The 15924-nt window shown below is 38.4% G+C and overlaps 2 protein-coding genes across 3 annotated transcripts in view; one reads left to right on the forward strand and one right to left on the reverse strand.

The window, feature by feature from the left end:
* Nucleotides 1-15924, reverse strand: part of PSMD1 (proteasome 26S subunit, non-ATPase 1) — a 75631-nt gene that overhangs the window by 33874 nt on the left and 25833 nt on the right. The gene's annotated exons all lie outside the window — the stretch shown is intronic.
* On the forward strand, nt 1322-13528 carry HTR2B (5-hydroxytryptamine receptor 2B). Of its 2 annotated transcripts, XM_056358088.1 has the most exons (4): nt 1322-2059; nt 2761-3399; nt 10158-10358; nt 12382-13528. In XM_056358088.1, exons 2-4 carry the CDS (start codon nt 3093-3095, stop codon nt 13260-13262), a joined length of 1389 nt encoding a protein of 462 aa, XP_056214063.1. In that variant the 5' UTR covers nt 1322-2059; nt 2761-3092; the 3' UTR covers nt 13263-13528. The 2 variants fall into 2 exon arrangements, with proteins under 2 accessions (XP_056214063.1, XP_056214064.1); XM_056358089.1 differs by lacking the exons at nt 1322-2059; nt 10158-10358 and having other exon boundaries at nt 2297-3399.

The raw sequence follows: 15924 nt of genomic DNA on the forward strand, positions 1-15924 counted from the left end.
ACAGGCTTGCACCAGTAACACGCTGATGATCAGCAGATGGCTCTGATAGATGCATTATTTTTTTTCCCCTGGAAGTTTTAATTCTGTTCTTTAAATTCAGAGATGTGACCTGAAGAGTTGCTTGTGACACACACCCAGAAGGAGATCACTGAAAGTAAAGGATTAATCTATCTTTTACTATACTTTGGTGGTTTATTTGTTTTCCATTTTTTATGGAAACATACTGCCCATAGCTCCATCTCCAAAACATAGTAATAATTCCAGCTGTCTTTCAACAAGAAAAAAATAACTCAAGTGTCAATGATGAAGGAAAACAAGCTTTATCTGTACAATCAGAAAGAGTGAACACAGGCTCTGTTTATCCAATGGAAATTTTGGTAAAGACTTCAAGTACAGATAGATTTATTTTATAAATCTTGAAGGCCCTCCTGGCATTAAACAGAAACTTATTAGACGTAGGTCGAGCTTCAGGAAAACTGAATCCAGATGCTCAGTAGCCCAATACAGTATTGTCCTGTCTCAATTTCTGCTTTTTCTATGTTTTCATGTACTCTGCTCTCTCAGTTCTATCAGACATTATGCTGGGGAGGTGGTCAGATAAGAAAACAAAATTAATGTAGGTAGATTAATCTTTATTTCCTAATATATATTTTTCTGAAGAATGGACATCAAAAGTCAGTTGCAAATGAGTACAGCATGGAATCTTGCCAAAGGTTTCCTTCACACAGGAAAAATAAGGAACAAGCGAAAACTACTTTGCTATCGTATGATATGAACACACTTTAAGTATTTCTATTAATTTCTAGCAGCAGCTTTCTTTTCGGCCCCAAAGTAGTTGTATCTTAAAGATATGAATGCTTTCTTTTAAAAAAAAAAAAAAAAAACACACACCAAAACCAAATATAAATTGATTCAGAGTTCACTGAGGACCCATTCCCAGCTCAAGCCTGGTAAGCACTAGCAATTCATGGAATGTAATGGCCAGTGACATACAGGGGGTCAGACTATGATCTCTTCTGGTCTTAAACTCAAAGACTATTACACACTTGTCCAGCTAATGTCTTTGGAAGTGAACTCTATTTGCATTTTAATGCAGAACTGTAAGATGATGTTAAAGACCATACACATATCCACTGAAAGCTGCAAGGGTAACAAAAGAGAACATTTGTGGTAATAAAAAGCAGCTGCAAGAAGAAAGATTTAAAGTAACAGTGTAACTTAAAATAGAGGGCTAGACAATACTTTCATAAAATCTCTCAAGAAAAAAAACAACCACCAAACTGGGGTGTTTACAGGGCAGCAGAACTTTTCAGGGTTAACAGTGCTTCCATCCAGAGAGAGCAAGCGCGCAGGCATACGCACGCTGTGGTGCATATAACTACCATATCATAGCGTGAAGGGTCATTTACAGGACCTGCACATCCTGATACAGCTACAAGGAGCACACGTTATAGTACTGGAGCACTGAATCAATCAACCCTTCTCTGGCTCTTTTCCAGCCAGAGTCTCACTCATTTACTTCCCTGCTTTTCAAGCACTTGAGCTGGATACACCGCAGCGAGTCAATCAACAAACAAGGGCAGAAGCAGACAGCGAGCTTTGCTAATGAACAACGAGAAAACTGCACAGAGACTCTGCTAATCGCTTAAGTAAAATCATCAAAAGAATGGAAAAGGACAGCAAAAAAAGAAAACAAGCTTATTTCTATCTTTTTATAAATGTGGCCAGAATGATTCTTCTCTAGATGTGGCAAGAATGATTCTTTTACTCCGATCAAGAGTTGGACAAAATACCTGGGTAAGAAACACAGTTTTCCCAAAACAGAAATTCTTAATCTTGGTGTTAGAAGAAATGTGCTAAACAAAAGCACACAAAGAGAAAAGCTTTAGAAAAAGTCTAAAAAATAAAACCAATTGAAAAACTTGTTTTCAAGAAAGCAGTGAAAAAAATCCTATCTTAAAATCCTCCACATGACGAAAAAGAAAATCAAAAAGGATATTCCTAGAAGCAAAGTGAACTCTACTGAAATGCAAGAGAAAGTGAAATGCAAGAGAAAGAGGTAAGGCTTTCTTCACCTGAAAAATGCAACACATCAAATCTTCTCAGTAACTGAGCATTTGTTCAGCTTAACACTGTGACAGCTGTTTTAGTCTCTGCTTGAAGGGGGAAATGTACGGCTTAAGTCTCCAGCAGTTGAGAGACAGAGAGAGAGGGAGGGAGGGAAAGAAAAGGCTGTGCTTAATAAAAGCCCTGCTCAGATTACAAAAACAAATGGTTTACTCCCCGCCCCCCCCCCCCATCCCTTCAAGTAATGTGTAAATTTAGATGTCTCAGTTCCATAAATCTTTATGGTCCCCTTGAGACCGTCACCAGTATTTTATTGTCTACAGCTTCCTGACCTGCACCTGATAAATTAGGAGCTGCAGACACTAAAACGGAAACCTCATACATGATTTCTGAAGATATTTTTGGGGTGACCCTCTGTGGCGAAATAGGATTCTTAATAAGGGGAAATATGGGAACTGCCATCTGCCTACGCACACGCTGCTGGAGACTATCAGGAGAGGAGGAGTTGCATATACACAACACGAGCATCTGCCTTTGCATCAGTTTGTACTTATAAAGAGCAAATCTATGTACCCTGTATCTAAAGGGAAACATTTAACATCCAAATTGATCTATCACTTTTTACTGCGGTTAGAAAGGGGAAAAAACCCAAACTAACAAAAAGGAAGCTAACGCACTGCCTGCTTTTCACAGCTACTGAACTGTCTCCTATAATCTTCTGAAACCTGAACCTCGCTATAAAGGGGAGACCAGACCACTGAACCCTACCTACCAGAGATGGACACAAGACAGGACTTTGATTTTTAAGACCTAACTGCACACAGCAAGACACAAGATAAAAAAAATTGGATACCAGCTCGGACATGGTTACAGTACCTCAAAATAGCAGATGACCAGTTTACCATACTGACCATGCTGGCCTTTCTTCAGGACCATCGTGGACCAGAGAGGAACAGTGAACTCTTGGACTGTACACAATTCCTGTGCAAAATACAGCTCCTGAATACTTTCTACTGGACACAAAGATGTCCTATCCTTTACATTTCTTGAATGGGTCTGGAGTTGGCAATGGATCTTTGTCACCTCTCTCAGTAGCAGAACCCAAGCAGGAATACCCAAGCGATGAACAAGGAAATAAAGTGCGTTGGGCAGCTTTACTGATCCTCCTGGTGATAATCCCCACCATTGGAGGGAACATACTTGTCATACTGGCGGTGTCTCTAGAGAAAAAGTTGCAATATGCTACCAACTACTTTTTGACATCCTTGGCGGTGGCAGATTTGCTCGTGGGTCTGTTTGTGATGCCGATTGCCCTCCTCATAATATTATTTGGTAAGTACAGTGCATTTGTTTCATCAGGCTAGCATATGGCATACAATTTGGGAAGGTCTAATTTAAACAGAAGAACTGTTTGCTTTCCACCATTACAATTTTTAAAATAATTTGGATGAGGGCTGCTAATTTTTCTCCCCCTCTCACCTTAATACAGCTTAATGTCTTTATGGAAAGTATACCACTGTGGATATTTTTTCCTTTGAAATAAACCATTCAAAAAAAAAAATCACCTGAGACTTAGAATTGATACTAAATTGGAACTAGAAACAGCAAATCACATTTTGTACAGTGTAGCATTTTAAACATCAGCACAATGTTGGTATCTATTCTATTGGATATTATGCTAATTGTAGGCAGTCTTTTACATGAAATGAAGTCTAGGTATCTGTTCAGTGTACTGAACAGGTTTTGAACTTTCTTGGAATCCAGCACATGATTTTATCTTAGTATTGATTCCAAGCTTCATGAACAGCCAGAGATGCTCCCTTACACCATCGGAGACAACAAACCTTACCAGTACTAGTTTCAGAGAAACCTATTTTTCACCCACCCAGAAGAAAGCAGCAGGTTCATAAAGCACCCTAAAGAATTAACTCTGTCAAGCCAAGAAAGCTTCAATCTGTGTAATGTTTGAGACTCATTTAGTCCGGTGCATATGGAATAAAATACGGTTGTTTTTTTTTTTACATGAACATACACCGAGTGTGACATTTTCTTTCTGGTTATTCATTACAGAACAAACATGACTTTTTCACATTCTCTCATACTCAGCTTTATTTCAGATACTGCTTTTGACAACTAATCAGAGGTAGCTCCATGGGAAAGTCTCTCTTTTACTCCTAAAGTTTCTTAAAGAATACATTTTAAATTGTCTATTTATGTATCATACAAATGGAAAAAATCAACAAGATGGGTTTTTCAACAAACTTGGATCTACACAATTATCTTTAACATATAGATACCCCTGGGCCCTACATAACAAAAGGAAAAATGAACTCCTGCAGTCTATGCTAGATCTCTAAGAGTTGCCTAAGCAACAAGCAAACAATCATAAACTTTATTTCAGAAAGGCCATCAGTAACTTTTGTTTGCTGCAGAAGACTGGTATCACTTTATTAACAAATGTGTTTATTCACTAAATGCCTTGAGACTGAATTTCTGTGTATTACAGACTGCTTCTCCCTAAACAGATGTATGAACTGGAGGTCAGAATTCAGTGTTGAGATCATAAAATAACCTTTTTTCCAAGTAACAGTGTCTAAAAAGAAAAGTAAACGTACATGACTAGGACAGTGATTTCTAACTTAAAAACGACACCACAGTCACTTATAAAAAACCTTAGGATGTCACGTATGTGCACATGCATATGCAGAGACAAGAAACATGTATATACATACTTACACACAGATATTGTAACTGCTTAATTCCTGCCAAAGGCCTCATTAATAATAAAAGTAAAACTACTAACCATAAAAAGTACTAGTATTGGACTAGCAATCAATACAAAGGGAAGGCATGTTCTGGATTTTGTGGAGTTCTTCAGTGGTGGTGGTACAGGGTTTTTTGTTTGCCTTTTTTATATTATTTTTGTTTTGCTAGATTAATACATCTTTTCTTTTTAACTTTGTAAAGAGACTATTGCTCCTTAATCTCTCCATTAATCCAGTGCTAAATCCTGGTTACAACCCTTTAAAAGCATGCTAGGAATCTTAATTTAAAAGTCAAACAAAAGCATCTTTCATGTTGCAGGAAATTTACAAGAAAGTAGCAAAATTAGTTGGAATTAGCTAAGTAAGACTGATCGGCCTTTCACATAGTAGTGGTTAAAACTGAAAGTTCTTGCATACAAGTCACTCTTTGGCAGCCAACCAGAAAAACTGCTTTGCCACTTCATCCACTGGGGAAGATGCTGAGGTGTTTATAGAAGTTCAAAGCACAAGCAAAACAGGAAGAGTTAATGGAATGAAGCTAGAACAGACATTTAAATACATAACAAGTCTAAATCTTGAAGCTACATTAGCCAGATAACTACTTGAACATTGAATAATCATTGACAACTGGAGAGCTAATTAAATTCAGCCTCTTGGCACTTCCACACAGGAATGTTCCTATAATAATGAAATAGCTGGGTGCAACTTCTAGATACAGAATACAAATATTATGCTTCCAGTTTGGGACTGATATCTAACTATGTGGAGAATATTTGAGGGGAAAAAGGTGCGAACTAAAGTGCAGTCACATTAAATGATCCTGACTGTAAAAACCAATGTGTCACAGAGCATTCAAATTCAAAAGCTACTACAGATATTGGCTCCATGCCCTGACAGCACACTCAGAGAAAAAACTTCAGAAATAGACAGACACTTTCTGTAATAAAGTGCTGCCCCTTTTAAAAATAAACAAATCTCTAACTCACAGGTATAATAGCATGAGAAGCAGATTATTTATTCTCAGCAGAGCAACCAAAATGTACTCTGGTACAAATACACACTGCAATTTCAATTTAGGGGTGCAAGTGTCAGAATATACAAACAGTTCATTGCTTTTATTGCTTGCTAAAGTCTTCCCATTTCTTCCAAAAACAGGAGGATATGTTAGGAAATAATTGCATTCTCTGAAATCTAGCTTTCAAAAGTTATCCAAATTTTTAATACTTAGAATTACTGAAGGAAAGCAAAAATGTTGCTATTCATCAGATAGTGAAATTAGTAGACAAACTTGAGAGATCCTCTCATTTGCAAAGCCTGCAGCAGGAAGAAGTCTGTTCTCCATGATTTGGTGGGCAATGGATTACTTTGAGACAGGGCACATAGCATTTTAAAAATATATTCTCTATTCCTGATATTCATCCACTTAAAAATCAGACAGTAAGGCTGATAGATTTTAAAAACAATGGTTTGTAGCCTGGGACTATTACAATCAATCACCATCTTAATCTTTCCCCCATTACTGATGGGCCACAACAAATCCTCCCTTCTTGCTTGTGCAAACTATGAGAGAAAACTTCTATTGAGGGCTACTTTCCAAAACTTCAAGTATAAAGATAAATAAGAAACCAAAGCTTTATTCTACACAAAGCAACTCTAATTAAAAAAAAAACAACAAACTTTGGCTAAATTAAGGAAACTATGACAGTGAACAACTACTGTTGAAGCGGAAATTTTAGCAGAAAAATAAGAGGCAGGCAGCCACAGGGGTGAAACAGCAAGACAGCAGCTTGGGAACACCAGGCCTATACAGCCCACGCAGCTGAATACTGACACAAGGGTGAACGCCACACATGCAAGTTACAGACACATGCACACCAATGTGAAGATTGAAGCCTAGACTTAAGCCAGCTAGTGGTTAAAAATGCCTAATTTCCATCTCAGTAAAAGCATCATTATCTAACAGCAACAAAATCTTTGACAGGTAACACGCTTCAGCAGCCCTTATAGCAGAAGAACAAATGGCTTCCAAGTCTATTTCAAGATCTCTCAATCATGCTTATACATGTACACAAGCAGTGCTTTCTCCCAAGCTTTCAAAAGACCTTTCGGTTTACAGCAAGAGCAGCTCATCAATACTGTACTTTAAGGATTATACATTTCCAAGGTATTTCCTATAAATAAAACTTTTCTTAAATAAAGATTAACCAAGGGTAGACAGTTATGGTAAAAGCTCATCTTCTCTTAAGGTGCAAGACAAACCTTAAAATGTGTATTTTATCCTGGTTTGCCTCAAAACAAGGAAAATTTGCAACAGCAGCATTGCCACAGCACTGGGAGGATTTAAGGCAAGGTTTGTAGGAAGGAGGAACACTTTTTTTCTCTTATGCCACCTGACAGCTGGAGAAACCAGACAAGTTTTCAGGCAGGCACTTTTGTCAGATAACCTAGGCATACTACCTGGTTTAAATCAGCTTTCAACTCCCAAGGAAAAAAAAAGACTGAGAGTTTCAGTCAGCCCAGTAAATGTTCTGGTCTGCTCCAAGTGTGGATCTATACTAGGAGAATCAGAACTTGCAACAATTCAAACTAAGCATGAGCTGCTAATGGCTTTGTATCACCACTTGGCAGGACATACTCATTTTACCTTCAGTCAGAATTACAAAACAGGGCAAGGAACAAGCAGGTCACTGTCATGTTCAAGGTCAGAGATTCTTTCTGAGTCCTGAAAGGATATAAATATTCCATCCTTTTCCTACTCTCAAACTAACAGAATAGGCCAACAGTGACACACACCACCACAAAATGCGCAACTCCACCAAGAGCCGTCCCTCAAACACTAGGCACAGAGCTTCTAACACAGGTGCAAGCAACAAATCAAAATAAGTAAAAGCAAAATAGACCATGATATGAAACCTAGACAACTACATGACTCTTCTGGACTTTCAGGTATCAGTTTCACAATATTTGTTTTGTTTAAACAGTAACAATATTCTTCAATTCTTATCAGCTACTGCATTTGAAGTCTACTCTGATTTTTAGATAAAACACATACATACAAATACAACAGTACATATTCTATAGTCATGAATGTGGTAACTTACTGCCCTCTGCATCCAATTCAAAACAAGACAAAAATAAAGACAAAGCTTTCTCTGTTCAGTTGCACTTAACTAACAAAAGGTCTTGCAACTCAAAAACATACAAATGCACCTATATTCAAAAGAAGGAAAAGAGCTTTTTGTTGCAAAATATTTCAGAGCCACCTTTTGCAAAGAGTAAATTAACTACAGAAAGAAAGGATTTATCACAGTGCAATTCTCCAGAAAGCAAAGCAACTACAACCTAGTGAGCAGCACTGGAGAGCTAATACCCTCCAACAGAAGTATTAGCTGCTCACTTGAAATCCAGCTGTGTTATCCACCATCCTTCAAGATGTAGAATACACTTTCCATTGTTAACATTTTTATCTGAACTAATCCTTCATCACGGAGTCAACAGAATTAGTCTTATTTTTCTAGAGTGAGCAAAAAAATGTAAAGCCCATCAAATCAATTATTTCTTTTAACTATAATTTTTTTCCTTCAGAAAGGCACCATACCTTACTGCCAGCTGAGAGCGTAGACAGAAAAATTAAGTATGAGTAAGCGTTTCATAATATACTAATTACAACTTTCTCATACTAGCCTGACAGCATAATTTTTTGAAGCCAATTTCAACCATGATATCTATTTTAGGAAATATGCAGCTAGATACTAAAGTCTACTGGTTAATGATTTGAGAATAGACCACCTCTTTCCCTTCTGCCTTGCTGCCTACATCATCCTCCCTGGTGTTCACTGCTTTGGGGATGGGTGAGGGTCAGTTCTGAGCTCCATCCATTCATTCTCTTTGTTTAACAGGCAAGGTTTCCCAACACAGGTGAGAGAGTGCAGACAAGTACTTGCTATGTCTGACTTTATAAACCCGAAGATGGAAAATTTTATAATGCAAGTCAAGGCAGCACCACTATCATTTCCATCTGTCAGGCACATTATAAAAAAATGTTTTAATCTCAAACTACTGCAACATTACCACATTGATACAACTGGGCATTACAATAGTCCAGCTCATTTGGCATTCTCTGTATGCAGATCTATTTATTCAGAGCAAGGAGATTAAAACCAACCTGCTTTGGATATATCTTTAGAAATGTCTTTTTCCCACCCCTTAATCATCATTCAACAAAGAATTGATTTCTCTAGCAATACTATTAATGTGCCTACTGACTACATACAGCTGAATTCTGTAGAGAAAGAGAATATATCTATCAACTTCTATCATTAGAAACAGAAAAAACTTCTGTGTTCACACACCCTTCGCTAGGACTAAAGAACATTCTTACAGACACACAACACTTACATGCCCCTCAAATTGAAGGCTGCTAGCACATGAGTGCTATACAAACTAATAGTGAGTGAAAATAAAGCAGTTAATCAGTTTTATTAAAGTTCATTTGGTTTTGAATTTTAAACATTGATAGGGGAGACCCAGCTGTCAAAAACACAAGCCTTTTGGAAAGCTGAACACTACAAAACCTTGATCTTGGATATAATGCAGTTGACAGACCCCAAGTTCACTATAGAGATTAACATTGAAGATAGATAACTACCGTCAGAATCAGGATGCCAGACTTAAAATCCTCTTTGGGGGCAGGGGTGGGTGGGGGAGAACAACACACCCCCACTCCAAAAAAACACCACTTGCATAAAAGCCTGTCAATTTTTATGAAATCATTACTGAGAATAGCCCTGCTTTGCCACATTAGTGCTCAACTGCATGTGGTGAAGTGACACAGCAAATTTATTTTAAAACTGTGTGAACTAGATTCTTCAACATCACCACTAAGGTTCAGCCGTGGTTCTGCATGATTGACTAATACATTGGTTATGACCCATTATCTCCTCCATTTAATACAACCTTGAATCATAGGATTATCAAGGAGACATAGCTGAAAATATAACCATTTACCAGCAGGGTGCAAGGACCAAGCACAGTCATGGATGAACTTTTTTATCCACAGTCCTTGCTACAAATTGCTTATGATCTAGAAAGAACAAAAAAGACAGGGAAAGGGTTATAACGCACCACCAGCCCAATCAATACGATGGCAGCAGCCATGTCAGTTAGAAGCTAACTAAAATGTAAGACAGAATCCAGCTGAGGCAGTGGCAAGGCTTGGTTCCTGTAGGATTATGAACTTCTCAAAAGTACTGATGTCAAAGGAAAACCATACACTGAACACTCTCAAAAAGCTTAGATTCTAATGAGTTTTCTGTTCTCTTTCAGACAATGCCTGGCCTTTTCCAACTTCCCTGTGTCCCATCTGGCTCTTCCTTGACGTCCTATTCTCTACAGCTTCCATCATGCACCTCTGTGCCATCTCACTAGACCGCTATATTGCGATTAAAAAGCCAATCCAGGCTAGTCAATACAATTCATGGGCTACAACAATCATCAAAATCATCGTGGTTTGGCTCATTTCAATAGGTATGGGAGACTGAGTCTAGAAAAGGAATGCAGAAACTTTTCACGTATAAAACAAAGTGAAAGCTGGGCAAAATGAAAAATTTGGCCAAGCACAATTGATTAGCAGACCCTAACACCTGGGCTCGCCTAAGTCCACCTCTTGGATCATGCATAGCTACATCCTAAAAGTCTGCCAAAACTGCTGCTCCTTTTCAGGCTTACCAGAAAGGGCAAGGACTGAATAGGGATAATCATTGCTCTTCATGGTCCTAAAAGTCCAAAAATCAAAAGACAGTATCTGCACGCATAGCATGTCTCCTGGGAAAGCAAGATTGCATGTTCCTGTGGTAGTATGTTCTGTCCCAAACACAATTTTAAGCCTTGAGTAGATGCTACTAAAATCTGTGCCTTACAATTGTGCCATGAAGCAAGTAAAAAAAGGTTAATTTACATCAAGGATTGAAAGATAAATGAGTGGCTGGTTACATTCACACTGAAGACTGAGACACCTGGCAATATAGCATATAGAAAGGCTAACTTATAAGAAACACACCCCTCCTATCCCCTCCCCCCCCCAACAGTTTATATAAAGGATGCCAACAGATAAGCTTTTATATTAGCACCTGTGGTTTGCATGTGGCACCTCACCTGTCTTTAACACTTAAAAAAAAATGTTAAGTGAGCTAAGGAGGTGAAAACATTTAATTTAAATAACTTAATACATGCTGCAAGCAGACTAGGTAGAGTGCTGTATGCTCTGTGTGCAAGAGAAAGAACAAAATTGTTCTGGATTATTAAGGCCAGTGATGCATAGGAGACTGTGTACATCCACCTTCTTGGCAGAGGCATATATGGCCAAACCCCAAAATTCCAACTTGAAAAAAAAAAGTCTGGAAGAGCTGGGAAGATAGAAGAAAAGATACTATCTCTATTTTATCACAAAAAAAAAAAAAAAAAGAGGAAACTTAGTATGACAAGACCCAAGTCAACCTTTTAATGCCTGATTTATTGTTAATAATCAGTGCTGTACTTTTTCATCTATTTTATTTAACTCAAAAGTAGTCTGCAGCTGAGTCTGAGTTCTCCAAATCAAAGGTTAATTTGGTTCAATCCTCATACTAAATGTCTGCTGTATCTGAATGTATGCCTTTTATTAAGAAAGGGATCAAGTGGCTGAGGGGTACACCATTTTGCTCTTGCTGCCTTCAACCAACTTCAGTAAGCGGAGCAGCAGAGGAATACAGTAAATCCCTAGATCTCATTAAGTGGCATCAGGAAACAGCACAAATAACCCAGACAGCAAGGAACCTGTTGTTTTTGTTGTAATGTCAGACTGCTGGAAAATGAAGTGCTGACTGTAATTCAGTGGTTATAAAAAATTTATTTGAAAAACAAGACTAACTTTTTTTTTTTTACACAAGCGGTGAATTATAGAGCTAGCTAGCCTCATTTAAACACTCTTAAATATGTAAGAGACTTTAAACAACAAATCCATCTCAAACACACGCTGAACAACTATGGCAACTATTTAACTACTTGTATATATGAAAGAGTCAAGTTGGGTGAAAAAAAAAAATCAGCTGTCTGTGTCTGGTCACTCGATGCAGTTAAGATAAGAGGGAAAGACAAAATTTATGTATTTACAGAACTGCCCTTCAAGAAGTGCAAATGTTGCCACAGGGTGGGAAGCAGATGGCATTAGGGAAACATTTCACTGGAGGAAAAGACATACTAATTTTAACAACTAGAGTCAAAGCAATTCATGTGTTTCAGACTTGAAAACTTGGCAACTTTATACTGCTTCCTCAATCACTAAGTGTTAGTTAGGCCTCATCTCCTTCAAAAGGGCACTATGTCAAAGCTGAGCTTGCCAAGTCTTAGAAAGTACTATTTATGATACCCTCAGCAATTCACATTCTGTCACCCTGTGCCTACTCCAGAGCTCAGGAACTACTTTTCTTTAGAGATCCTGAGGCTTCAGGCCCAAAAAGAAGAGATTGCAAGTAACTACCATATGCTGAAGTACTTGTTTTTTCTCCTGTAGGCATTGCTATTCCGATCCCCATCAGAGGCATTGAAGATGGAAATGGCAACTCAACAAACATCACGTGTGTCCTGATGCCCGATCGTTTTCATGACTTCATTCTGTACGGATCAGTGGCTGCATTCTTCATTCCCCTCGCTATCATGATAGTCACTTACTTTCTGACAATCCAAGTGCTCCGCAAGAAGGCCTACTGGATCAACAAGCCACCTCAGCGTTTCACTTGGTCAACTGTGTCCACAGTATTTCAGCGTGACGCAACGCCTGCCTCCTCACCAGAAAAGGTGGCCATGCTAAACGGCTCCAGAAAGGACAAGACTTTGCCCAATGACACATCTATCTGCAGAACATCTACAATTGGGAGGAAGTCCATGCAAACAATAACCAATGAACAAAGGGCATCAAAAGTTTTGGGCATTGTATTTTTTCTTTTCTTATTGATGTGGTGCCCATTCTTCATTACAAACGTAAGTTCAGTTCTGTGCAACTCCTGCAACCAGGAGGTTTTTCAAAAACTAATGGAGATCTTTGTTTGGATAGGGTATGTATCCTCCGGAGTGAATCCTCTTGTCTATACACTCTTCAACAAAACATTTAGGGAGGCTTTCAGCAGGTATATCACTTGCAACTATCGGACCACAAAGCCTATAAAGGCCCTTCAAAAGCACTCCAGCAGGATCTCTTTCAGAAGCTCTGTGGCAGAAAATTCCAAGCTCTTTGTCATGCATGGGATGAGAAACGGGATTAACCCCATTATGTACCAGAGCCCAATGAGGTTGAGGAGTTCACCCATCCAAGCCTCATCAGCCATTCTGCTGGATACGTTGCTGCTCACAGAGAATGAAGTTGATAAAACAGAAGAACAAGTCAGCTACGTATAGTGGAACAGCAGCCGTGTCCGTATCATAATATTACTGTATGTATTATTCTAGGAAACTGTGCTATAAGAGGGTATAAATACTATTGTTTTCTGCTATTTATGCAAGCAATATCTTATAAATTTATATTAATTCCTCTCCTCCAAAGTCTCCTCTACTTGAACCCCAACGCTATGGTGGCAACCACAACTTCATTCCATGATAAATGACTAATGCAGAATTGTAGCCTACAGAAAGAGGAATATAAATAAAAGTTAAATCAGTTTGAATATCTGACTTCAGTTATCTTCAGTCTCCACAAAGTACATTTTTATATAAACAGCATCTCCGTACAAACACTACTTTAGCATTTGCTCCAGCAAGAAGACAGAACACTCTGTAGGTTGATGCTCTAATGATGAGATTAGCAGGGGGATAGAAGCTTGCTGGTTTTAATTTAAATTCACCCTTACTCCTGTAAACAAAACAGCACACAGGCTCACTGCATTGCCTCCTACTTATCCAAGAATGAGCTTTTCTTGTTCTCTGAGGGTATGTATATCACAAGCAGAATCACTCGGTTCAGAGTCCAAAAGGTGTAGGTGTCCTTTCCACAAGGGGCAAAACTGGTTCTTCGGGTAAGAAAAAATTCCACGTGCTGAAGTTATCCCTTTGTGGTTTTACTGTAAGGGGTGGGCAGAATCTCTCACCCACCTGAATTTTATCTCCATTACTCTCACATATATCTGTCACAATGTCAAATCTGTCACAGAAAACTGCCCTTTGTTCTTTTGACACTAAGAAAAATAAATGAGAGCATTTAACCAAAACAGGACAAAATCACATCAATGATCACGAGTAAAAACAGGACAGGCAGTGCCTGGAACATCCCTTTAATTTATACAAACAGACTTCCTTTATGACCATTGGAACTTCAGTGAAAGTCTTCCCTCATCCAAGATAGCTCACACTAAGTAGAAAAATCTGACAGAATAGCTATTTCATTTGAAAGTAAGAGCAAATGTTTCAGAGACAGCAGGGACAACACTACTATCTAGACCCACAGTTTAGCTTAGGTCAAAAGAATTTCATTGACCTAATGGCACAAGATTACAGGTCCCAATTCACATTCTCTCAAACATGTTCAAGCCTGCCATCAGAGCACAAAATTCATAGAAAGAATCACTCCTCACAATCCAAAAAAGCTGCCAGACTATCATCTGGGAAATCAGGAGCTTCTGACAGTTCCAGACAATCTCTCTTTGGGAAGGGAAATCAGATTTCCCCAAAGTCCTGGAGTTCTTACTGTAAGCAGCTAGCTCACCATTTTTTTCAATAGTTTCCATTTACAGTAAAACTTTCAGCTCAGGCTTTGTTTTCATTTTTAATGTTTTCAGAACTCTTCAGTTACATGCCAATATTACATACAGGGAAAGTCTTAGGTTTTTTCATCCACAGAACAGAAAGTACTAAAGATAACATGTCCTTCCAACATTTATTTATATATATTTAATTTAAAACATATGCAAGTTCAAAGCAGAGCCTAATGTAACAACTGCCAAAAAGTTCCAGAAGAAAGTATTAAAAATACTTCTGTGGTACTCATGGTAAGTTGTCTCCTTCCTCCCCTTTTTGGTGATAGTCACTAGGCACTTACGTTAGAATAAGCTCTGACAGCTCTTACCCCTCTTTCATTAATCAAATTTGTTTAATAGGATTTTGTAGTTGGAGGCCAGGATTGATGGATTGCTATAGCTGTGAAAGATGCCTACACCTAAAAATCTTCGAGAATCAAAAGCCTTTACAAAGACGTAGATTACTTTGAAGATCAAGGAGGGAGGAAGAAGAAAACAACCCCCCAAAATTTACAGGTACGTAGCTGAAAATGTCACAGACTAGTGTCTCATTTAACTTCAAGCAGGCACTTTGGAACCAGGTAAAAGTGCAATTACATCCACGCACAGAGTGTTAATAGCAAAAAAATTAGAAGATTAATTTGCAATGCAGGAACCAACCTTCATGAGAAATAACACCAAGAGGCAAATGGGTGCAGCACCATTCTTGAAGTATTACTTCCCAGCAGCCAAAGAGCAAGAAGTAGTCATCTTTGAAAACTCTCTTGCCATTTAAATAAAACCATGATGATTAAACAAAAACCATTCGTACAGTGGGCAGCAACCATCTACTTTCATGAACAACTTAAATTTTCCCTTTCCAGCAGGGACCACCACAGCTAGCTCACAGCACCTGGAAAGAGCAAGAGGTAGCTTAGTTTTCTTCTGTCTGACCCTGTTCTTATACAGCTGTCAGTGTGCAGTGAGCAATGATGCAAGGAGTAATCTGCCCTAAGTGTTCCACTTTGTAATCAGTGGTTAGACTCCAACAGGAAACAATCCTTGGAAAAAGCCTCACCCAGCAAAGATGTATTTTGTCAAGGCAGCATATAGATTTCTCAATTTTAGTAACCAAACAGAAACTCAACATGTTCCAGTTACTGAGTTTAGTCAGCAACAATACGCCTAAATCAAAAGGACTAGTGACTAGTCAAAAATCCAGTCTTCCTACAGAGGAAGGAAATTTCTCCACAGACAGAAACAAGTCATCAAGAAAACATGCCCATTCTATTTAACATGCTAAGAGCAAAAAGATATTGCTTGTCCACTGACAAAGCAAACAAGCTAAGAAT

The sequence above is a fragment of the Falco biarmicus genome, chromosome 13, assembly GCF_023638135.1.
Source record: "Falco biarmicus isolate bFalBia1 chromosome 13, bFalBia1.pri, whole genome shotgun sequence".
NCBI classification, from domain to species: Eukaryota; Metazoa; Chordata; class Aves; order Falconiformes; family Falconidae; genus Falco; species Falco biarmicus.